Source organism: Microtus ochrogaster, chromosome 4 (genome assembly GCF_000317375.1).
Source record: "Microtus ochrogaster isolate Prairie Vole_2 chromosome 4, MicOch1.0, whole genome shotgun sequence".
In the NCBI taxonomy this organism is placed as follows: Eukaryota; Metazoa; Chordata; class Mammalia; order Rodentia; family Cricetidae; genus Microtus; species Microtus ochrogaster.
In genome coordinates this window covers 38,113,074-38,136,627 of record NC_022011.1, presented here as the reverse complement: position 1 = coordinate 38,136,627, position 23,554 = coordinate 38,113,074, and the positions used below count along the sequence as shown (strand labels likewise).

At 48.5% G+C, this 23,554-nt stretch overlaps 1 protein-coding gene across 4 annotated transcripts in view; it reads left to right on the top strand.

Moving 5' to 3' along the window:
* Dennd1a (DENN domain containing 1A) overlaps window positions 1-23,554 on the top strand; it is a 536,773-nt gene that overhangs the window by 496,216 nt on the left and 17,003 nt on the right. For all 4 annotated transcript variants that reach the window (XM_026778778.1, XM_026778777.1, XM_013345984.2 and 1 more), the window contains one exon: window positions 22,467-22,555. In XM_026778778.1, the coding sequence (XP_026634579.1) occupies window positions 22,467-22,555 (89 nt within the window). The remainder of the gene's footprint in view (window positions 1-22,466; window positions 22,556-23,554) is intronic.

Here is a 23,554-nt window from a genome sequence, read left to right as displayed (position 1 = left end):
TGCTTTACTCTTTCCCAAGCTTTCTCAGGCTTTCAGTGGATTCAGTTGTCCACACGTCTGGGCGCCATCTGTAGTAATAGGAGCGGCGGGACTCTGGCCCCGCCGCTCCTATTACTACAGTTCTGTTTTCTCCGCCTACCTAAGGGTTGGCCTATGAAATGGGCCTAGGCAGTTTCTTTATTAATAAGAAATCATTCCCACATCAACTGCCTCAGAATAGTACCAGTTCCATTCAGCCCAGGTGAAGGATGGATAGAGAAGGTCAAGGTAACAGTCCGTCTCCCCCAACACCACCCTCCTCTTGGGGCCTATGTGCTAGGGCATCAGGTTGCACATGTCTTACACACAGGGAATCTGGCTTGTCCAAGAGCAGCTGAGGGAGAACTGTAGCATTGAGTTTCTCACTACCTGCCGGATGTCCTGAGACCTGAAGCCTCTGTTCTAGCTTCAACTGCCATGTGATTCTCCAAGCTATCTTTTTGGGGACGGGTCTTGAGGTTTTTCCCTCCCCAGCAGTATAGGCATGCAGATAACAAGGACTTGTCCAAAAGTATGCAGCTCAGAGGAGAATTTAGAGTTCGTTTCAGGTCATGTTATGGCCTGAAGCTTGGATCTTCCCCAGCTCTGCTGAGAACATATCTTTCTGGGTGCATACTGTTAATCTGGTGCAAAAGCTGGGCCAGTGGCCCAGGATCTCGGGATGTTGGACCACAGTAAGGCTTTGTTTCTGGTTTCTTTTCAGACTTTAGGCCCTCCTTAACATCTCTGTGCCTCAGTTGGTGCCAAGACAAGTATACTAGTATACTGCACCTGGTGGAGACACCATGAGCCAAATCCACCATTAATTACAAGAACATTCTGGGTACTTTCCTTGTATGTAAGGGGAAGTGAATACAGGAAGCTGCTTGGTATTGGCCAGATCAGGTGCCTGTCCAGCTATGAAGACCAAGGAAGGGCAAATATTAGGAATTTCTATTAATATGGACTCACAAGAGATATGAAATCTAAAAGAAAAAATTGTTGGCTATGATTATGGTCCAATTCTGGTATCAAATCAAAGTTAGCCTGGCCTTTCCCAACTTTTTCAAGTACCATTCTCAACAGGCTGTCCTATGCAGTGGCAAGATGACGTATCACTGCCTACCACACCCTTCTCAGTATAACATCAGCAGGAAAAGAAGTAACTTCCACACAAGACGTGAGCTTGACTGACTGAACCAGCTTGAGTTCTGTGTTCATCTCCTCAGCAGTCATCATGCTGAGGATGTCCTGTGAGCTGAGGGTAGATCCCATGGATGCACACACCTAAGAAATGAAGAAGGGGTAGTTCCTGTAAGGGAGCAGGATGCCTGGGAGGAGGACAAGAGCAAACTAATAATGTACAGGAAGCCCCACAGGAACTTGTCCTTGCCTCTTGTCCTGTTCCAGACAAGAGTTCATACCCAAACCTGAGGAAGCCTGTGATGCTGAGAGTCAAAGGCAGACATCAAGTAGAACACAAATTTTTTTAAAGGGGGCTTGGAGGTGGAGGCTACTGGCACACACCTTTAAACCCAGCACTCAAGAAGCAGAAGCAGGTGGGTATCTGTGAGTTAGAGGCCAGCCTGGTTTACAGAGTGAGTTCCAGGACAGCCAGAGCTACACAGAGAAACTCTGACTCAAAAGACACGTAAAAAGCCAGAATAGAGGGAAATGGAAAAGTGTGTCAGTGTGTAGCAGGAAGGTTAGAGCTGGGCAAAGGAGCGGCATGCTTCTTGCAATTGACAGTTGCAGGGTCCGCAGCAGTCCATAGTCAGGAACCTAGGTCGTGGACCAGAAAGTACCACTAATGGCTCCTCTGTCCCGTATCTGTGAAAACAGACATGGCAGTGACTTGGTTCACAGAGCTGTCAGTCCTGTAGCTACTGGCTTAAAGTCAGTAAGCTAAGAGACATCCCCAAGGTTTTTGCATTTAAACCCCAACTGGTTTGTTGTGAGCCTTGTTTCCCTGCACAATCCATAGGGGATCCATCATTTCTGCAGAGCATGTCACTACAACCTGGATGCGGTATTCAATACCCTCTCACTCCAGACAAGACTCTTTAGCCTAAGATCGGTGAGAGCAGCTTGTTCCAGCTGTGTCTTTGATATGTGGGGAAGGCTCCAAGGAGGAGAAACTGCACTTGACAGCTCTTTTGGCCATTCTGAGATGGGAGGTTAGCTTCTTGCGAAGTCCTGGACACCCCACCCCAACCCTAAGTTGTCACCACTTGCTCTCTCCAGTGCTCACACTGGAGAATTCTTACCTTTGAAACTGTTGTATTAGTCCAAGACACGACCTCCAGAAGAGTCAACTAAAACTACAAAGGAATAGAATTTGAGCAGGTTGACTGATGGAAGAAGGTCTGAGTAGACTTTGCACCCGGAAAATGTCTTTTGTCCTCCCCTCACATAGATGGTGCCCTTCCAAGGTGTTGACCTTCTGACAGCCCTGATGGACAGCCCTGAGGCTGAGAGACAGGCTGTTCCCAGCACTACTTTTGTTATGACATCTCCTAATGTCACTTTTTTTATTTTTATGTATATATGTATGTGTGCCCTAGTGTATTGTGTGCACCATATACCTGCAGGAGCCCACAGAAGTCAGAGGAGGGTGTTAAATCCTCTGAAATTTGAGTTGTAGGCAATTGTGAGCTACTTTGTGGGTGCTAGAAACCAAACCTGGGTCCTCAGCAAGAACAGTGAGCACCCTAACCACTGACTCCAGTCTTTCCTGATGTCTATGTCTAACTTGTTTCTGTTTTAGAGTGGCTTACTCTGCCCTTGGACTTCTAAAACCTGCCCTTCCCTAGTTCAACCATGGTGTCAATCCTCCACCCCTTTACATCCCAGGGGACATTAGAAAGCATTGCAAGTACTGACATAAGATGTAAAGAATGTGCTCCCCAACCCCACTCTGGATTCCCTGTATAATCAGAATAGCACACCAAACTTCAAGATCCAGCCATACTCCACTTCTGGCCAGTTCCTTTCTACACTCTAAGACCCTGTCAAGCTCATCCTACATTGAGGTGAACCCTTCCTTTTCTCTAGCCCTAGAGACATTGCATTCATTTATTTACCAGCTCTTTATGAACATTGGCTCCAGGTCAGAACTCCAGGCTGGATGTAGGGAGAACTCCAGTTCTAATCAGCTCCTGCCATTTCTACCACCAATATCATCTTTCCTCTTCTGCTATACCCAACAGGACCCTGGAATCCTTCCCAAGCACCCCTACTCCACTAAGCCCTCCCTGGTGCTTCCTGGCTCCCCTGAGCCAGCTCTATCCTTGCCAGCTGCTTCCTGATAGTAACTCAATAAGGCATAGTATTGGTTTCATGGCTATCCCTGGCATCTCAAAGGGTCTGGCACAAAAAAGCTCCCTGTGAAAATTTGCAGGGGGGGTGACCTCAAGGTGAGTGAGGAAAAGGAGCTGCAGGCTTGCCTCAAGCAAGCCCTATCCATTCAGTAGAACAGGAGGCAAGAGCAAGAGTAGTTGTTCTGTGGTGCCCAGTGTTGGAGCAGTGTCCTCAAGCCTATCCCCACTCAGTAGGGTGTCTGCCAAGACACTGACCAGGACCTTAAAACATCATTCTTTAAGGGTCTATGTCACAGCTACTCCAAGTCCAGCCAGAGAGATATTGAAACCAAGACAGGAGTGGGAAGTCTCAGTGAGATGCCAAAGGAGGCATTTTCTAAGGTTAGAATCCTCAGGGCCAGAGGTGGGAAGTTTATACCAGTAGGGAAGAAGAAATAAAACATACACTATGAGAGAGTCAATTCAGTATCCTTGGTTATACAGGGAGTTCTGCTCAGTGACCACAGTGTGTACCAGGAGCTTCCTATCACACATCCAACTCAACCCCCATCTGGGCACTGCCTACAGACCAGGGAAATTATTAACCTGTCCATGCCCTTGAAAAGGGAGTCACAGGATCATCCAAGATATGTAGGTTAGAAGGGGCCAGAGGCCCTGAGGTGGTTCTCTGTTGTGCTGAACCACACCCTTCAAGCCTGGTGTCACTGAACCCTCTCAACAGCCCACTGAACCCTCTCAACAGTGGATGCCAAGTGTCCTAGAGAGGTCAAGCAACCTGAGCAAGGCTGTTCAGTAATTGGCAAGAACAGAACTAGGCCTACCCATCCAATGCCAGAGACTGGGTTCTCCCCAAACCCTCTCCAACTCCACTGCTTCACCAGGCATGCTTGACTCTCTAGGTCAAGGTCCCTTGGCTGCATGTCTCAGACTATTGTCTGCTGCTTTGACTTGGAACATTACTTTGTGCGAGCACCAGTTGTTTTAATGCAGGGGTTTTCTGAATGCTCAGCAGAGACTTGGATTTTCTCATGTTCTCTTCCCCACTTGGCAGATCTGGGGGTTCTAGCAGCTTCTTATATCTAAGGCTGCATAGTAGCCACCTGCACACATCACTCCTACCATATGAGCAGATAGTCTGAGGCCTTGCTCTTCCTATAAATACAACACTGACTCTTTCGGGACTTCATGAGCTCACTCATTCACTCATCTGATGCATTGGAGGCCAAGGCCCTAAGGTTGCAGGAAATGAGATGTTTGCTACCTCGATGGCATTCAGTGGCTGAAAGAGGCAGTCCATAAACACTAAAGAGATGAAATGCTGATGGGCACACATGCAGGAAGTGGAGAGCAGAGCAGGCATCCCCCAGGAGGGAGCATTCCAACTATATCTAGACAAAGTCCCCATAATAATCACCGTGTATTGAACAGAGCCAGAGTGGGGGTGAGCATTCCAGACAGGCCAGTGGGACTTCAGGGAAATATCGGCCAACATGGGCACTGGAGGCCAACAGGTAAGAACTGGGCAGTGATAAGCATTGAGGGAGCTTAAATTGCACCCCATGAATGGCTTGGAGCCAGGAACAGGTTGTATTCAGAGGACTGGCTACTGAGACCTGGACAGCTCGGGCAGATGTAGGTAAGTTAGAAAGGACATCACTAGTATTTGAGGTGAGAGCTTGGGGAGCTCAACTAAGAGCACTGATTACATGAGTGAGTCTGAGGGGACTCAGGCCAGAGCACAGCGGGTGACTAAGCGCCTTCCATGGGATCTGCTGGAATTTAAGGTAGAGTGACACAAAGCTAGACACTGAGTGCATTTATTCCCCAACACCCTCAGCGGGGATTTGCAGCAGAGACTGAGACAGAGGGAGTATCCACTGGGCTGTGCAATCAATGAGACCTCCTCTGCAGGCCAGGGCAGAAGCCCAGCTGAAATCTACACCGCCTCCGTCAATGAAATGGGTGCAGCTTTCCTCTTCTTACAGCTGTTTGTTCTCCCGGTCATGTCCCTTTTCATCCAACTATTTATGGCTTCCTCCTTCCATCCCAGGTTATGGACTGTTATGGTCTCCCTCCTTGGATGGCCAGCTCTTCACCATCTGCTAAACCAGCTTTATAGGCATGCCTTAAAAATGTAAGCCTGTGCTGCTGGGTAAAGAATGTGGGTTGTTTCAATCCAGCCACTGGCCATTTTTGCAAACCCATAGGAATGCCAAGGATCCCAAAAATAAATAGCACTGTGTCTTGGTGCATCAGGGCTGGAGTATGGAAATAGAGACACTGTATAAATAATGCATATTTACAGAATAAATGCACCAGTACATTAGTGTACAGCCATAACCAAATCACCTAGTTTAACGGTTGCAGGAGCTGTAAGGAATTGCCAGGTGACTGGCCTCCATCCATCAGCATGCATCAGCATCAGAAATGACCACTGAAGGGAAAGAGGGTCCTCCTACCCTGAGGCCTTTGGTTTGAGGCAACTGGTGAGATGGCAGGTGGGTACCCTGACACACAGCCTCTCTGCCAAGGTGTGACACCTACTGTAGCCGTGTGTCCCTGCAGATGTCTTGAGGTCTGCCACCAAGCAGAAGGCTGGTTAGCACCAAGTTGCAGGATGTAATGGGTTGTACCTCCAGGAAGATGGCTGACTGGGCAAAAGGATTTTCTAATTATGCAGATCACTTTGACTTGCAAAGGGAGCCAGTGAATTGACTTCCTGAGTGAATTCCCAGAACCCTGTAACTTTCAGGGCTGGGTTTTCACAGAGTCTCTGTCCATCTCTGCCACCCCACTCTGAGCTCTGAATCCCACTGAGCATCTGGCTCCAACATCTGGAGCTCAGAAGTAGCTAACAGAATGGCCACTGGAGTGGGCACCCCTCCCCTTGATTGTAATGGCACAATGCTGGATTTCAGTATTTTAAATGAAAAATATATGCAGTTAGCTGTGCACTGACAATGTCCTTGAGGATTTGACAGTGAGATTTTCCAGCAGTTGGTCTTCGTTAGGATCCTGGCGGTGTTTAATAAGGCAGTCGAACTGCTGGCACCTCGGGTTCCTGTTTGTTCTCCGAGGGCTCAGGGGCTGCTGCGGTAAGCACATCGACCAGAGCTGATCATTACAAGGGCGTACGCCACCATGAATAAAAATGTCACACGTTTTCCCATCTCACAGCGGTACAAAATGTCAGTCCTGTCAAACACACATTGCAGGGAGCTGTGTGCAGTCCGTACAAATTGGAAAGCTGCATATTCCCCCAGCCTTCTGATATTCTTCATTTGAAGCTGAAGAAAAACAGTTGTTAACCTATTAGCTAGGATTTTAAACTCTGCCGAGGTGCTGGATGGTAGACTTTGACACAGATAGGAATGTATTCCAGTGTCCAGGAATTTTAAGCCAAGTTCTCCATCCATTTGTTCCTAGAGATAGAGAAGAGGGAAGAAAAAGGAGCAACTCCTCTGTCTAGCAAACCCAACTATCTATCTTTAACAGACACACTGGGGAAATTTTGGGATATTTCACATCTAAGCTTCCTAATACATTCCACTAATAAATAATAATAAATAATCATGTCTGCATTCCATAGATACATAGAGATAGATAGATAAATGAAAGGCTCTTGCTTTGGGAACTAGCCCTAGGTCTCAGCCTGCCAGGTTAGGATACCTGATCAGAAGCAAGCCAGGAATGTTACTAGTGTGTTGAGGACAAAGTAACCTAGGTGATTGGGGATAACAACTGGTTGGGGCAGGCACCTGAAAGAATCTAATGCTAGCATCTCACTCATAGGTGGACATTCATTCTGCTCTTACCATAAGCCAGGCCTGTACCAGGAACTAGGAGTATTGATGTGAGACAGACAGAGAGAGAGAGAGAGAGAGAGAGAGAGAGAGAGAGAGAGAGAGAGAGAGAGAGAGAGACCCCTCCCTTCTTAGGGAGAAGAAGAGACAAGATGCTCCACTGATTTGAGTGGGGAGAGTGGAGAACACGTAAAGAAGGTAAAACAGCCTTGAGGCAAGACTCTGTCAGGTGGGTGAGTCAGGGCTCGGTTAGGACCAGTGTGTGTTGGGACAGGCACATGAAACATAGAGCAGGTGCTTTCAGGGGCCACAAAAGAGAGCTAATTGTGATGGGCTAATAGGTGAGGCCATGGGGGCATGGCCCAGGGCTTTGACAGCTTACTGAGCACAGGGATGTTCTCTTGGGCTGGGAAGTGAGAAGTTATGGAGTATTCCTGTCTGTACCACTGTGAAATCAGGAGGAAGCTTTTATTTTCCTTTCCTACTGCTGTACTATTTGAGTGGACACAATTCCAGAGATGATAAATGAGTCTTGCTTTTGCTGAGCTGGCCTTGGCCCTTAATCTACTATGCAAACTCTCACCAATCAGGGCTCAGACCTAGAGAAATACAAGTGACGTCTCAGGAAGACCTTCCCATGGGGTCAGAGCAGACATCACTGTATAGAGAACACCAGGGTGTCAGGGAATAGCCCCATGGAGGGGGAGCAGTGCCCTGGGTTCAAGAAGCATATGTCACCATCTGCTTTCCCCTACTCTGTATGTGCTGGATGTCATGGAAAGTATGTGCTCTCATGGCCATACCTGGGCTTGAATTGTGTCTGTGCTACCTGTTAGCTGTGAGGCTCAGTCTCAGTGAGTCACTGAGCCACATTGCCTCACGGTTTCTGCCTTTTATGGCAATATCACAATCTCTGTAGCAGTGTTGAGACCAGTTGTCTGCCGAGCTCCTAGTACAGACCCGGTGCACAACATGTGCCAAGAGCCAGCAGCCTCTGTTGGTATCAGATAACATCTGGAGGGCTTCCTTCTCACCTTGCCACCAGTGAGACTCCTGGACAATGTCACCCAGGCACCCCTGATGGGATCCCAGATGGCCATCAAGTAGAGGGAGCAGCAAAGCACCTGCCTCCTGCTTCTGTTTGGGCCCCCTGTCCCTGCTCAGCCACCAGCCGCATCTGGTACCCGACCTCTAACAGCCAATGGGATGCCACCTATTCAGGCCCTGCACCTGCACCAACTAAAAACAAAGGACTCCTCTCCCCTGACCCCTGTCTGGCCCTCCTCCCTCCCCTGCTGCTGTCTCCCATGCTGGCTGGGTCACCCAGCCACCATGCAGCCTTCCCTCCCAGCTGCCTGGCTGCTTTTGTTCAGCATGTGAACTTCCCCGTCAGCCAAGCTCCTAGCACGGGAAGTAATCAGGAGTCTTGACAAGGCTTCAAACCACAAATGCCACTACAAATTAACCAGCACCACTACAAAATACTACTCCTGTCAACATTGGAAAGAGTGCGGCTATTCAGGGCAGCCTAAGAGGCTTTCAGCTAAGCATGCAGGTGTCGTTGGCAGGGTATGGCAGCAAGCCCTGGATCCTGAGCCCAGCCTCCCTGGAGACCACTTGCCCAGACCCCTCTACAGGTGCTGAACTTTCCTTCAGAACTGCCTTCAGTCCCAGATGCCCTCTCAGCACTCACTCAGGTGGCACCTCAGGACAGCAAGCTTTGGGCATATGAAAACTACCCTCTAGGCAACAGACAGCCAGAGGCTTTAGCACATCCCAAATATCTCCCTGTATGCTAGGATGAAGGGTGAGACAGACTTCTGTTTTTCTATGTGTAGAATGGGACCCTGGCAGAGCCTTCATCCCAGGTTGACCAGCATCACCGGTGTGTTCTGGGTACCCCAAGCTCTTAAGGTCTGGTGTACAGTGCCCCACACTCCCAACCTCCCCTCTCCAGGATGAGTTCCTTCCTATCATATTGTGTGGGTGGACTCTGAGCAAGCAGATGGCCACTCTGCTCAGCCTTGAGGTTAGGGTCCCTCCTTTTCAGCATTCGCAAGAACAGCCAGCAGACAAGAGCTTATTACCTCTGCAAATGCTTTGGGACCAAGGATCTCCAGCTCATTCTCATGTCCTGCTGAGCTACTCAGACCTAGAACACATCACCAGGGCCTGGGTATGCTGCAGCTGGCCTGGCTGAAACCAAAGCAGAGCCATGCATTTGATCCTCCCCAACAAGCAGGATCAGCTCAGACGTGGCTGGACGAAGAGAAGTGGAAATAATGACAGGAGTTGGGAGACAGAAGAGAGCCATGCCTCAGAGAAGCTGGTTGGGCATTTCAAAGGATACACTCCACAAAAATATCACTTCAATACGCTCCCTTTTGGAGGCATATCAAAAGAAGCTCTCTTTTATTTCCATACCTTGCATAATAGCAGATTTCCAGTCCCAAAGAGTAACAGAGCCTTGCTCCTGGCCCAGAGGCCCTTTGTAAGCTATAGAAAGCTTTGTCTTCCCCTCCCAACAGGGTCTGCTTCACACACAGGTCAGAGTATTGATGTGAATACTAGCCAGGAAAATTAACCAGGTGAACGCTTCCCTCGTTAAATAGCAACAGAGTGTAATTGTGAATTCTTTCACGCCTGCTCTGTTCCCAGCACATTCCCAGGACAAACTGAGACACCCAGGTCCCATCTAGCTTCCCCTCAGCCCCTTCTTTGGAGCCAGATGAGATCTTGTGGGGAAGGAATGATACAGATCACATATCGTACAGAAATGATTGCGGTCACCTTTGGACCAGCCTAGGAGATCAGTTCTCGGAGGCAACTGCCCCTTTGGTTATGCCCACCTTTTCTGGCTCCAAAGGAACAGAGCTTCCTCCCCACTGTCCTCCCAGGAAGGTTGAATCTCCCTTTCCCTTGCACACCAAGCTTGGCATGTTCAGCCCCTGAATTTCCTCAGACATTTGTCCCCTTGGACCTCAGTGACTACCTCACCTCCTGACTAGCATTTCATCTCTTTTCATGGCCCTATTTTCTCCATATTGAAATGTGACTTTTCCCATAAGGACACTGAAGGGTTAATCCTATGAGGGTTATTCATTAAGGATGGATGGATTTCACGTTGATTCCTAAACAGTCCCTATCCCAATGTAGACATCACGGAGCCACCACCACCATCCCCTGCAGCTAGTAATTGTCTTAAGATGGTGACCCTCTTCTGCAGGCCTGTCTTTTACTCTGTGTGTCTCTGGGCAAAGCCTTAACTCCCCTTACCTATGTAACCCAAAGCAGGAGCCCTCACTTCTTGTAGAGGTCTCTCTGAGGTAGCAAATGTGCCTGGTGGACAGGCAATGCCCATGACACATATAGATTGCTCCCCAGACATCTGGGATGCCCCTCCTTTCTCGTGTACACTAAGCTGTCTGCCCTGCAAGTCAGTGCCAACAGATGAACATTTTCCACCCCACAGCCATATGCAGGGCGCCTGCTCATCCGTGCTGCCCAGGTAATTAAGTTGATATTCCCAACGCCACTTCCCCCCTGACCTTTGAGAAACAATGTGTTTTGCTGCATCAACAAATTAGCTACAAATCAGATGCTGTCCTTGTAAATGGGGGTTTCACATACAATGAGCATACTTAACCTGGCCCCACATAGCTGACAGAGAAATACCCAGGGCCAGGCCAAAACTGATAAAGGCCTCAGAGGCTTGCTGTACTCTGGGACCTCTGTACCAATCAGACTCTCAGGCCTTCCTCATCTTGTGTTCACATCTTCCAGTGGGTTCCACAGCTAGAAGTTAGGCAGGCCTTCATGCCTAAAAAGGAGCATCTTCCTGGCTTCCTATCAATTCTAAGCTCCAAGAACACTATGATTTCTTGTATCCCTGATTGCATCCCTCCCTCTTTGCTCCCAATAAGTTGGAAGAAAAACCACCCTTCTTAGTCTTTAGCATTCAAGGACTCTTATCTCTGACTTCACCAGCCCCTCAAATCTAAGAGCCCCATCTACATATTCAACTGCATTCTGCTCTCCCTGGAGCACTGTGGCTCCCCTGTACCAAGCACCCAAACTTTCTAGCACCCACATCTGGTTAAAAAAAAATGGTCCCTCTGCACCTGCACTGACTGTAACATTCCTGTGTTCCCCTGCCTTGTGACTGACCACTCTACTCTAGTCCCGTTGACCTACGGATTTCTACATCTGGTTCAACATAGATTCCACTCTGATGAATCACCTGTCCTTTTTAGAAACAAAGGAAAAGACATCGGTCACCTTCTTGTCAGTGTTTTCTCCTAAGGCACACATCCCTAACACAGATGGGACAAGGGGGTTCCAGATGACTTGGACAAGAATAGACTTACAATGCCTGCCTTCATTCTTCTGCTGTGTGACCTCATACCAGTTATGTAACTTCTCTCGACTTCTGTTTCTTGTCTCTGTAGTGGAAATAAACCTCTAACTTGCTTTACTAAGAACTAGGGAGCTCAAAAGATAGAAATTGGGTAGAAAATCTTTGAAAGGAAAACATAAATAAAAGATATTATATTAAAAGTCCAGTGTCCTTCAGCAGAACCTGGTTGAAGCACACACCTTGGAAAGCCAAGGTTGTGTCCCAGAATTTTTTCTGGAAGACCTGAGAGTGTGACACAAATATGCAATTGGGTGGCCTTCTCTAATCCTCAGGACCCCACCCTGAGCCTCCTATGGTTCTAACTTTGTTCTTGGAGTGTCCACAACAGTGTTCCGACAAACAACTCCCAGGGGTCGGCTGAGACCTAACACACACCAGTGCGCAGAGCCAGTTCTAAACTTGCCCAAAAGCAGAAGCACTGTGATGATGAGAGTCCACCTCCTCCTTACTCAAAGGAGGAGGTGGACTTTGTGGATTTAGCCCACAAAAACATTTTTTTTCCTTGATGGAAGTCAGACCTCACTAGAGCATCCACTGCTGAAGAGAATGTACTCTCTTGTTCTTCTGTGAGGCCCTAGGCCTTAACCCTGCATAGCTATTCCATTGGTATCCAGGGGAAGAGCCCTTCCAGTGTGCAACCTTTGGGAGGTCCCTCAGCGCCAACCCCTCCTGCCACATGCAGCTCAGGAAGTGTCAAGTATGCCAATAGCAGGACTTCTAGACAATAACCCCCACAGGCTGTATGTCCATCCACAGGGTCCTAAGGTTCACATATGATGTTAGTGCTATGCCCTGCCTAGCCCTGCTCTGCTCCATGTTACAGCCTGTCTGGCCTCCCCTTGTGGACCATTGATGGAGGAAGGTCATTGGTTGATTAAATAAAGAAGCTGCTTGACCTGATAGGTTAGAACGTAGGTGGGAGGAGCAGAACGCTGAGAGGAAGAGGAAGTGAGCTCAGAGACTCGACAGCTCTACTCTCGGGGGCAGACGCCTCAGAGAGACGAGATGCTCCACTCTTGCGGGCAGAGGTGAGAGCTCTGCTCTCTGAGGCACACGCGATGAAGCTCCGACCCAGGATGGACGTAGGCTAGAATCTTCCCGGTAAGCGCACCTTGGGGTGCGACACACATGATGGGAAATGGGTTAGTCCAGGTGTGGGAGTTAGCTGAGAAAAGGCTAGATAGAAATGGCCAAGCAGTGATTAAATGAATACGGTGTCCGTGTAATTATTTCGGGTAAAGCTAGCCTTGTGGGCAGCGGGGTACTGGGAACACAGCCCCGCCGCACCTATTACTACAGACCATGAGAATTCAGAGGCCTGAGCCCATCCTGTTTCAGCCCTGTGTTCCATACAGTGGGGAAGATTAGTGAATCTCTGCCTCTTACTTGTATTCCTTATGTGCAGGCCCTGATGTGTCCCTATACCCTAGCTGCTTACAGGGGTTGGGGAGCTACAGTCGGCAAAGCAGGGTGTTCAGGGAGCTACCAGTTCATGGTAACGACTGTCACTAACCCTACCTAGCTCTTTAGTCTCTTTGAGCCCCAGCTCATGCCATGTCCCCTCAATCCAAGGTTTCCCTTTCCACTGAGGCTGTCTTCTGGAAAGCAGTGTGTTTTCCTGGTTTTCTTCAGCCTCCCTTTCCACCTGAACTACGGGTTGTGTCCCTCCCCCTTGCCCCATCATGCCCATCCTTGTCCCCAGGGCATCTGTCCTGGTTTATTTGGAAAACTGCAGCCACCATAGCCCAACATCCCTACCACTTCCTCCTCCAGAAATAGACACTTCCTACTATCCTGTCTTGACTATACTCATAGATAAGGACACTGAAGCCAAGGTTTGCCAGTCACCAGGCTAACCTGGATGGAGTCTGGCCTCTGTCAGAGGATCCAGAGAGCACCCCACAAATCAAGTGTTCTAACATTCAAAGCTAAAGAAAGACTGCTCAGCACTGTACTCGGCACCCCCCTCACTCCTCCAGGTGCCTGCTTGCTTCTACGCAGGTCCCCAGGGCCCCCCACACTTGTGGCAGAGTGCCCTGATAATTGATGCTGCCACCACCCCCTTCCTTCTCCCTGAGCCCTAGGGGACTTTACTGTACACCCTTGAGATATTCCATCATGCCCATCACTCCTAGCAGCCAACCTGGAAAGGTGGCCCTGGCCTATGTTCCCCTCGTCCCCTTTGTCCTCGATGATGACAGCCTGCAGGGAAAGCTTATGGCAGAGGGGCAGCAGCAGGTTCCTGTTCTCAGTTGCTTCTTCTGGACTTTGATTTTACTATCTAGTCATGGTAGGACATCTGTGTCACCTGACCCTTCCTCGGCATCTTTAAGCTCCCTCTCAGTCCTGCCAGCTTCTGGGCTATGCATGGCTACCAAGCTGCTGCCTTATAAAAGAAGCAGCACAAGACCATGACAGTCACAGCAAAATAAGGCACTTAACGGAATCTGCAGAACTAACCGTGTCACTGGAAGGGGAGCCCAGTCCTAGTCTCTACTGAAAACCAGGTGTAGAGGCTTTGGAGACAGGAGGAAGATCAGACAAGCTCACACTCATCCTCAACTCCAGAGCAAACTTGAGGCCATCCTGGGCTACATGAGACCCTGTCTCAAAAACAAAACTAACTTTCCTTGGGTTTCCACGTGTGGTAGGAACTTTAAGCCAAAATCATTCACTGAATACCCGTGAAGTGCCCAGTCTTAGGACGCGGAGGAATGTGCTGGTGGTGAAGGCTTGTGTGTTGGATGTAGGGAGAAAATTCAGCACTGCAGGCTGCACTTCCAAGGATGTCTGAGAGTATTGCGAGGAAGGAAAGTCTGTTCTAAAGAATTTAAGATATATTTATTTTTTATATTCTATTTTGTAACACATTAGGAGTGGTTTTTAGATATTGAAGTAATGTAGAGCTTCTCGGGTCACATATTCTTTCTTTATTTTTAAATTTTATTTTTATTTTATAAATATTAGTGTTTTGCCTCCGTGTATGTCTGTGTGAGGGACCTGGCACGGGTCTCCTGGAACTGGAGTTACAGACAGTTGTGAGCTGCTATGTGGGTACTAGGAACTAAACCTGGGTCCTTTGAAGATCAATCAGTGCTCTTAACATTGGAGTCATCTCTCCAACGCCAGGATACAATGTTTTTTTGAAGAAGCTCATAGTTTGAGGTTGTGGTAGTGTTGAGTGTGTGCAGGACACAGCATCTTTGGCTGTGCTGTCAAGCGTCTCCAGAAGGAACCGGACATCCCACAGCATTTCCCAGACTTGTGTGACTGGAGAACCCAACTCCCCTTTGGGCAATGAATCTCCCAGGGCTAGTTTGAGAGATACCCCCTTCCACTGAGATCACATAAGCTGGCAAGTGCCTTGATTAGGCGTGCTTTTTACTTTTTATTTTTTTAGGTGCAGAAAATGGGTTGGGAGATGGAGAGGCTGGAGGTGGGGAAGGCTGCTAATAGTGGCAGCTGCTGGTACTCACAGGCAGGTATATACAAGATCTCACTAAACCATCTAGGGTAGAGATGCTGTTGCCCATGGTGCTTACATGGGGACAGGGAAACCTCAAATGGTTATGTCACAGCAAAGAGTAACCTGGAGAGTAAGTAGGTAGCTGGGGTTCTAGCCCAGAGGCCACCTGCCGAGCACTCGGCCATCAACAGGGATGGAAGTAATGCAGGCCAAAGGTGACATGCAGTTGAGGACAGTGGGACAGACAAGATGGTTACGCAGCAGTAGAACTCCAAGTTTGAAAGAAGCAGGGCAGGTGAGGGCAGGTGACAGGGTTGGGACAGGACACCTGGCCGGAAGGAGCCTGTGCACTCTCTCCATCCTCTTCTTCCTTAGGGTGACTTAGTAGCTCTGTCCTACATACTTCCTGTAAGCCATGAAGAGAAAGAAACATGGCAGCCATGCCCATCCTCTAGGCAACACCCCAACTTCCATCTAACAGCCAACTACCCAGCTACCAGGCAGCTTAGCCCTCGTGCTCCGCTAATGATCTGGGAAGTCACAATTCATTTCCACTTGTGCCTGCTCTCTGAGTGCTGCCTCCACCAGGATCCTCAGGGATGCCTATGACATAGGCTGTGCTTTCCAGGGGTCAGGTTCAGAGACCATGCCAAGTGAGGCCCAAGTCAGCACTGGCTGAGGAAACAAAAATGTAATGTGAGCCACACATTTGAATCAGATGGGCAATTCTGAGCAAGAAGGCATGTGAAGAGTAAAAGGGAACAAGTGGAATTGATTTTAATAACATATTTTACCCAAAGTTCTAAAAATATTACCATTTCAACATGAAATCAGTATAAAAATTAATAATGTTTAATTAATAATAATTAATAATAGATGTTTTACATTCTTTTCCTAAGTTACTAAAATCATGTGTGTATTCACACTTTTGATACATCTTAGTTTGGGCCCAGTACATATGGACATTGGCTCCTGTGCTGGCCATTGCCGCTGCGGCCATTATCAAATGGTGGTGTATCTTTAAACTGAATGATGAATGAGTGAGAACCAACTAGAAGCCTGTAGACCCTGCTGGGAGTCTGCAGTCTTAAACCTGTACAGATTTTTTTGTCCCTCTCTCTGCCTGTCCCTTTTCCTTCTTGTGTTCAAGATACATCATTGGAGATAAAGTTCATATGTCCTTAGAGATAAAGTTTCATGAGGAAAGCTGAGAAATTGGCCCTCTCTTGATCCACATCATAACTGCAAAAGGCAAGCATGTTCTTCAAGTTGTATTTGTTCACCAGACATTTACTGAGCAAGCTCCTCCCTCCCCAAATCCCATTCAACTTTCTGCAGGCACAGCAGTGGGTCCCTTCCAGGAACATTTGAAAAAATGAGAATATGGGGATAATGGACCAGGTACTTCACCATAACCAGTCACTTGTAGCAGAGGCCCTGGGCACTTACAGTCCTGGGAGACAGCATTTGACCTGCACAGGGCCTTGAAGGACAAGACCACATTTGCTAGGACAATTAAGAATTGGGGAGGTCACTCTTCGAAGGGCAGATAGGAAGTGAGGCATAAGAGCCCAGTGCCACTTGGGGGATGTCTCAGGTTGGGCGAGTAAACTTTGGGAAAGATCTACATGGTGCTTCTAATAAAATCTAGGCATGCCAGCTTAGGACAGGAGTAGCCACTGATGGTTTTTAAAGTGAGTGTGATGTGGTGTGGTGTCATGCTGAAATTTACAAAGTCCCCCTTGACCTGAGCAGAAAAAGAAGATCGGAGAAAGGGGTCTTGCTGAAAGGCAATTGTGATGATCTGTTCCAGGCCAGATAGGAGGCCAGCACTAACAAGCCAGCAGAGAGAGGACTAAGACATTGGGGGTGAGGGAGCAGAAAGGTACCCTGTTGACTCCAGGCTCCAACGTGGGGACCTCAAGTCTTTCCCCCAGGCCATGTGTAGAGATGCATGGAGCCATCTCAATGTGAACTGATGTTTTAAGTTTCCACTTTAATGCAGCTACAAAGACTCCATCCCACTCGGCCACCGCCTCCCAAGATCCAGCGCTCAAGGCCCGTGAGTAGCCAGTGGTGTGCCCTCCCCTTCTAACACTGCCTAGCCCTCTCCCCTGGCCTCACTAAACTTAGAGAGTGTAGACTCTCCTGCCTGGCACAAGGAACCGGGAAATGGGTTTTTCAGCTTCCTTTGCTGTGTGGCATGAGCTGGAATTTGCATTTTCTGGGCTTCTCTCTCCTTTTTCTGAATCAACTCAGTGACTTGCAGGCTGTAGCCATGGGTAGCCAGGCTGCTGTGTGAATCTTCGCATCATTTAAGTGAATCTCCCAGAGAGAGCTGTATCTCTAGCCACTGGGCTCTAATGGCTCACTGCAAATGCCTCTTCCTCACAGAGGAAGCCACAGTCTGACAGCAGGGATCTTATTCCCTCAGATCTTGGTTGGGAAATGTTTGCTGTACCTTCCCAAGGGCTGAAAACATAGTACCCGGATAGATGGCAACAGGTACTGTCCCCTTCTAGGCTTCACAGGGAGAGGTACCTGCCCACATAAAGTACTAAAGAAGGGTTGGAAAAGAGAACAACATACAGTCCTAACCAGCCAACCGCTGTGAACAGAGTAGGACATGGAGAAAGGCCCATGTGTTGTAGAGAGAAATGCCAATGGCTGGAGACATGGTCCCTGACAGAGTGCTTGACTAACAAGAACAGAGCCTTGGTTTGACATCCAGCATCAGTGCTAAGCATCCATGTGCTTCTTTTTCCATGTACACAGACCGTAAAACTCCTAGGACATAACTTTCTCAGTGTGAGAAACTTACTAGGATGGTTTGATGGGGGCTACTTCCCAAGGGAGGGGTTTCCAGTCTGTTATCCAAGGCAACCATGCCCAAGCATAGGGGTCAGTTATAGTCATAGCACCTCAAAAACTAGTGTGCCAGCCTTTCCTGGTGTACTCCTCCAGGTCTGTCTTATGAAGGCACAAAGCCCATCCTCTGCAGGAACAAGGCTAAGCCAAGTGTCTGTTTGAATCCATGGTGTACACACCCAGCATCCATTGGGTAGCTACTATCTGGGTAGATGTCAGATGTCCTGTGATTCTGTTTCTTCCTCTTCCCCACTGAGTGCAGATGTTAAAGGTTTGAGGTAGAGACGGGGGATGTAAGTTGGGAATCTACCATTCCAGCCTTGTGAGGTGATAGACCCATTCTGTGCCCCTATGAAAATGTAATTCACCCAAACCCCAGTTGGCACAACTGTCAAGGGGCTGGAATTTTCTACTCCCTGTCATCAGAAGGAAGAGACAAACATCAAAGTGACATGCTCTGAGGGACCACAAGCACATCCAGGTTAAATCTTGTATAGTACAGCAAATGTTTCAGTACAAACCCTAGCAATATGGATTTGGGATTATCAGAACTGGACCAGAATGCTAAGGATGTGTGAGTTTGGGCAAGTACTAAAGTTCTCTGACCTGCCCTGCTCTTTGAAACCAGGCCCTCATTCATAGTGATCTTCTGAAAAAATGAAATCGGGTGATATTTGGAGGGCATCTAGCACAGAACCGGACGCACCGTAGCTGCTTTTACTCTTTCTAACAGGTTTTTTTTTTTTTTTAACCTTACCACTTTTAAATAATGACCCATTTTATTAAGAGCTATTCTTTGCCTAGGATTGTATAGCCACTAACCTGTTTTGGTGACCTCATCCCAACCAAGCATCACAGTGGCTCTGTGTACTAAACACTGTGGTTTCCCATTTAAGAAAAGATGTTTGGTAGCTGAACTATTACTACCAAGGATCACCAGACAGTAGAACTCAACGGTCCTCCTAGTGTCCCCAGTTCCCTATCCGTGAGGTCTCTGGGCAGCATTGTTTTGGCAGAGATAAGAGCTGGGAACTCCTTTGAATGTGCGTTGGACTGAGCTAGGTACTCCATATTGTTTCATCTGTCCTTGCTCCAGCCCATGGAAAGCAAATGTCATTTCCCTAGTGTGTAGCTAAGACCACAGAGATAGTAAGAAACCATGCTGGCCTTTGAGACCAGACCTCCCTCTCTAGTTCTTGACAGACAGCTTTTAGCAGCCATAGGGTACTGTTAGGGCGCTCAGAACAAACTTAGAGACCTGGTCTTCTGGACAGCCAGAGGATCAAGGCATGGTAACTCTTGGAGAAAAACTCAGTCCTGAAGATGGCGCTAATGGACCCTAGTCTTACCAGTGTGGGGACTTGGGTAGATTGTGGGGTGTCCACAACTTGAGGAAGCAAATATTGCCCCAGAAGAGGACTGGGTAGCAGCTGCCTCTACTCCTAGCCAAGGCAAGAGATGACTGACTGGCCATGTTCTTGGGCCATGCAAGCAGAGCCACTGAGAAACAGATTAGGAGGCTAGAAGATATGTTGTACCCCAAAGTTCCCAGGCCACAGGGACTATTACTCATTCTGGATACACTGATGTCAGCATGTCCAGTGGATACTAATACACACCGAGTGGGAAGGAACTAGGGAGACCTGGGCCATAGAATTCCTAAGGGCCATAGAAATGACAGCCTGACATGGTTCCATGTCAGGATATGCCAGGTCACCTGGTTGTAGACATCCAGCTAAGCACACGGGGGCTGGCCATTGTGGTGAGGCCATGCAGTGGCAGACACTCAGCTTTGACAACAGGGATCCTGTAGTCTAGCACCTGTGGCTGGAGCTCAGCTGTGACCAGAGGATCCAAGGTTTCTTCTTAATAAGGGAGAGGAAAGAGCAAAAAAAAATCATGCTGGCGTCTCCTAGATGAAGGACAGTGGCTGGAGCCACCAGGGGGAGGCAGGCTGCTGTGGGCCCACATGTGAAGCACTTTATAAGCTCTCTATTTATTATTTCTTACTCACCATTAAAATCAAATGTACTCTGTGCTTTTGTATTCAGTACACACTTAACCCTGCCGACTTAGATTTCTTGGGTTTTGAATCCGGTGGGGAATTGGCTGGCTTCCCAACTTTCCCCTCCAGTCCTGTGAACAGAGCTGCAAAGCCCTGTTTAGCATTCTCTCTTCTGGCATTGTTGAGATCCTAGCAATGGTGGGCCAGCCCCTGTTGTATATGAGAGCAGTTTTTCCCCTCCACCCAGCCTTCTCCCTTCCTAAGCACCCCAAAAGAGGGATTGTACTGCTGAAATACACTGGGATTGTTGCTGCATTGTCTTTTGATTCAGCTTTGATTAAACCAATTGTTTGTGTGTGTATAGGCCTAGTTGTGACCTGCCACTGCACCGTGTGTGTGTGTGTGTGTGTGTGTGTGTGTGTGTGTGTGTGTGTGTGTGCCATCACCTCTTGTGCATGCCTTTGTGAGACTACACACTGTAGTCCCCAGGCCTGGTCCATTTGAGTGTTTGTCTGTAATGATAATCCTACACCAGTGAGGTGTGTGTGACTCTGGGTGGGTCTGTAACCACAGGGGTGACTGTCTCTGGTCTGTTGTGTCTTTCCCAGCCTCCCCTCGGCCCTCGCTCTTCTCCCTCCTCTGTCTGTTTTATCATCCCTAATGAAGCAGTCTCCTCCATCGATCCTGCTGATTGCCAACCCTTTCCTTTTGTTTGTTGGCGCTGAGCCATTCAACAGCACTCTGACAGCTCAGCTCCTCTAATTAGCTCTGTTGTTCTTTTTCCCCATGTTTCACCACGTTGCAAGTTCAGTTGAAGTTGCCACAAACTTAATCCCCCCATTTCAGTAGCAAGTTCGCATTCTTAACCTGTCTTCATTGTAGCAAGGAGCAGCCCTGTGCAGGACAAGCCAACAGGCCATAATGTCTGACCTTTCTGAGCACAATCCCCAGGTCCCTACCGAAGGTAGAAGACCTCTTGCACACAGCTGCACACTCCTTCCCTGTAGGTATAGTCTCAGGGATCCAAGGGGCTTTGTTGGGAAAAGCAGCTCCATATGAGAATGGAGGCAGGTACAGCCCTCCATTTATTCAGCAAATGTTGACCAAATGTCTGTTGGGTGGCAGGCACTATTCTAATAACAGTGATAACCACAGCAATAGTTATCACTGTTAGAGTCCAGATAGTAATGTTGCCGGTCTACAAATCCTGCTGAGGCTCCACTGTGTACCAGGCATCTCACAGGATGCCTGAAAGGATTAAGACTATCTGCCGTCTGTCTTTATGCAGGCATCTCCCTCCCTTCCTTTTGCTATTGATAATAGGGGGCATCTAGATCACAAAGAAGCAATGAGCATTCCTGGAGCCCCCGCTCTGTGCTATGTCCACAACAGCTGTTCCCCACACCCTGTAGTTGAGTCTTAACAATAGCCCGTGGAAGAAGATGGCATGTTTTGTGAAATGTTCTTGGCCTTTACCACATCTCTGATTTGCCAAATGAGGCTGAGCTCAGACTGGCCGCTCCACAGGAAAATCTTTGGTTCAGTCAGACGTGTGCAGACCTGAGGGCTCCTTGAGACTCTATCAAGACTAGTCTTGTATGCAGCCAACTTCTATAAACTTGTTCCTCACCACTGTGCTGTCACCCACCAGTTGCCGCGGGGTGGGAAAGGGCAGTTGGTAATGGAGTGTGCTCTCTGCTTTCCGTCTTACCAGCAGAGCTCAGCTGGTGTGTCATTGCAGTTGCAGGAAATGCAAGTCTCCTGTGCCTGCTCTAATGTTGGCTTGTCTGCAACAAGAACCACAGAGGGACAGTCTCAGCTCTCTTCTCAAACCTCTTTGACACTGGAAGTGGTCAGAGGTGATGGTACCACACATTAAGCCACATAATGCTAATTGGACCAAATGAGACGCCCAGTAATTCATGGCCTAGCATCCATCACAGGCTCTAATGGGCCAGGGAAGGAGGCATCTCTCCTCTGAGACTTCATCCTGGTTTTCAGAGGTGGCATTCCAGAATGACCCATCTATCCACAGTGTCTGCTGCCCTCGTACACCGCCACTGCCACCCCAGTCTGTGATTTGTGCAGCATCCAGTTGAGCCCTGCTAGAAGACAGACATGGGGTACCCAGGGAAGCAGGCTGGTTTAGCTGGGCACTCTTTGGAGCTGCCACTTGGCTTCCCCCCTCCCTTTAGAGAAGAAAGTAAGTACCCTTGTAATTTGGCTATAAAAGAGTACATTGAGTGTGTATACCCCAAAACGAGCTTGCATAGAACCTCTTTGTTCCACACACTGATAAGGGCTTTGTCATTCCATTCCATGTAGTTCACACCTCACTCAGCACTCTGAGAGGTCGTGGGTCTGTGGATGAGGAGAGCCTTTTGGGTCAAATTCCAGGTAGCACATTCATATGCTGTATGTTAAATGGTGGTGTTTCCGTGATAAGCAGGACTCTGAAAGCCCAGACCTGGAGAACGTCTAACCAAGCCTCCTGGGGCTGCCTACCCAAATGTTCACAATAGACTTATAACTCACTCCTTTTTGGGGATTTCCCCATGCTCATCCTTAGGTACGGCCACCTCGTCCACATGTTGTCAAGAGACCCAAGAGCAATATCACTGTGGAAGGCCGGAGGACATCTGTCTCAAGCCCTGAGCAGTGAGTACTGTTGCCACCTTCCTTCTGTCCTCAAGCACCCAACGAGCCAGAACTCTGTAGTGAGCAAGCATGTAGCCCCAGCCTTCCTCTTGAAGACTCCCTAAACCCGGAGCAAGTATTTCACAAGGAGACCAAGCAGGGGACAGGGCTTGGTCACTGGTGTCAGAGTCTGAGTCTCTGTTGTCACCTTAGCAAGAGACCCCCACAGCAAGGGCTGTGCTTTGATTGGTGAAGCCCAAAGGCCACTCAGTCACACCCCAAAGGTCCTGGCCTCCCATATTAAAGATAGAGCTCACAGGTTGGTATAAGCTACCTTGCCAGAGAGGTTGCTTGCTTAGCAAGGCCACCATCTGTGGGTCTGGTGCTGTTCAAAGTCTGTCGCCTAAGTTTATACACAAGACATCCTTAGCCTTGGTCTCTCCTGAACCATTGGCAGCTGTGCTACAAAGACTTTGCATCAGTGTCCCCTCAGACCTGCAGTTCCTCACGGCACCAGCTTCAGTTGTCATAGCCTGCGGCTGCTGTGTAGATGCAGTGACTGAACCTGCAGGGTGGAAAGCTGCAGAACTGCTGGAGAAGGCAGCGCTGTCTCTCTGTCCCCGTGACTACTCATCAGCTTCCTGGAATATCTTTAAAATGTTCAGGAACTCATCTTGGCCTAGGGTTGTTTGAGAGCAGAGGAAAAATAAAACTGTCCTTTGTGTGGAAGGGAGGAATGCTCCTTTTTACAAAGAACTGGCACCAAAATAGAAAAACAATTCCAAAATATCAGGCTGTGGTCTAGCCCAGGTGCACTTCAGTTCTCCCATGATCCTCTGCTTTATTATAAAACCAGCCTGAATGGTCTTTACCCAGAGAACACCAGAGTGAGAGTCAGAGTGGGAGAGGGCCAAGGAGAGGGGGAGAGACAGAAACAGAGAGAGAGAGTAAGAGAGAGAGAGAGAGAGAGAGAGAGAGAGAGAGAGAGAGAGAGAGAGAGAATGAAAGAGAATGGGGGTA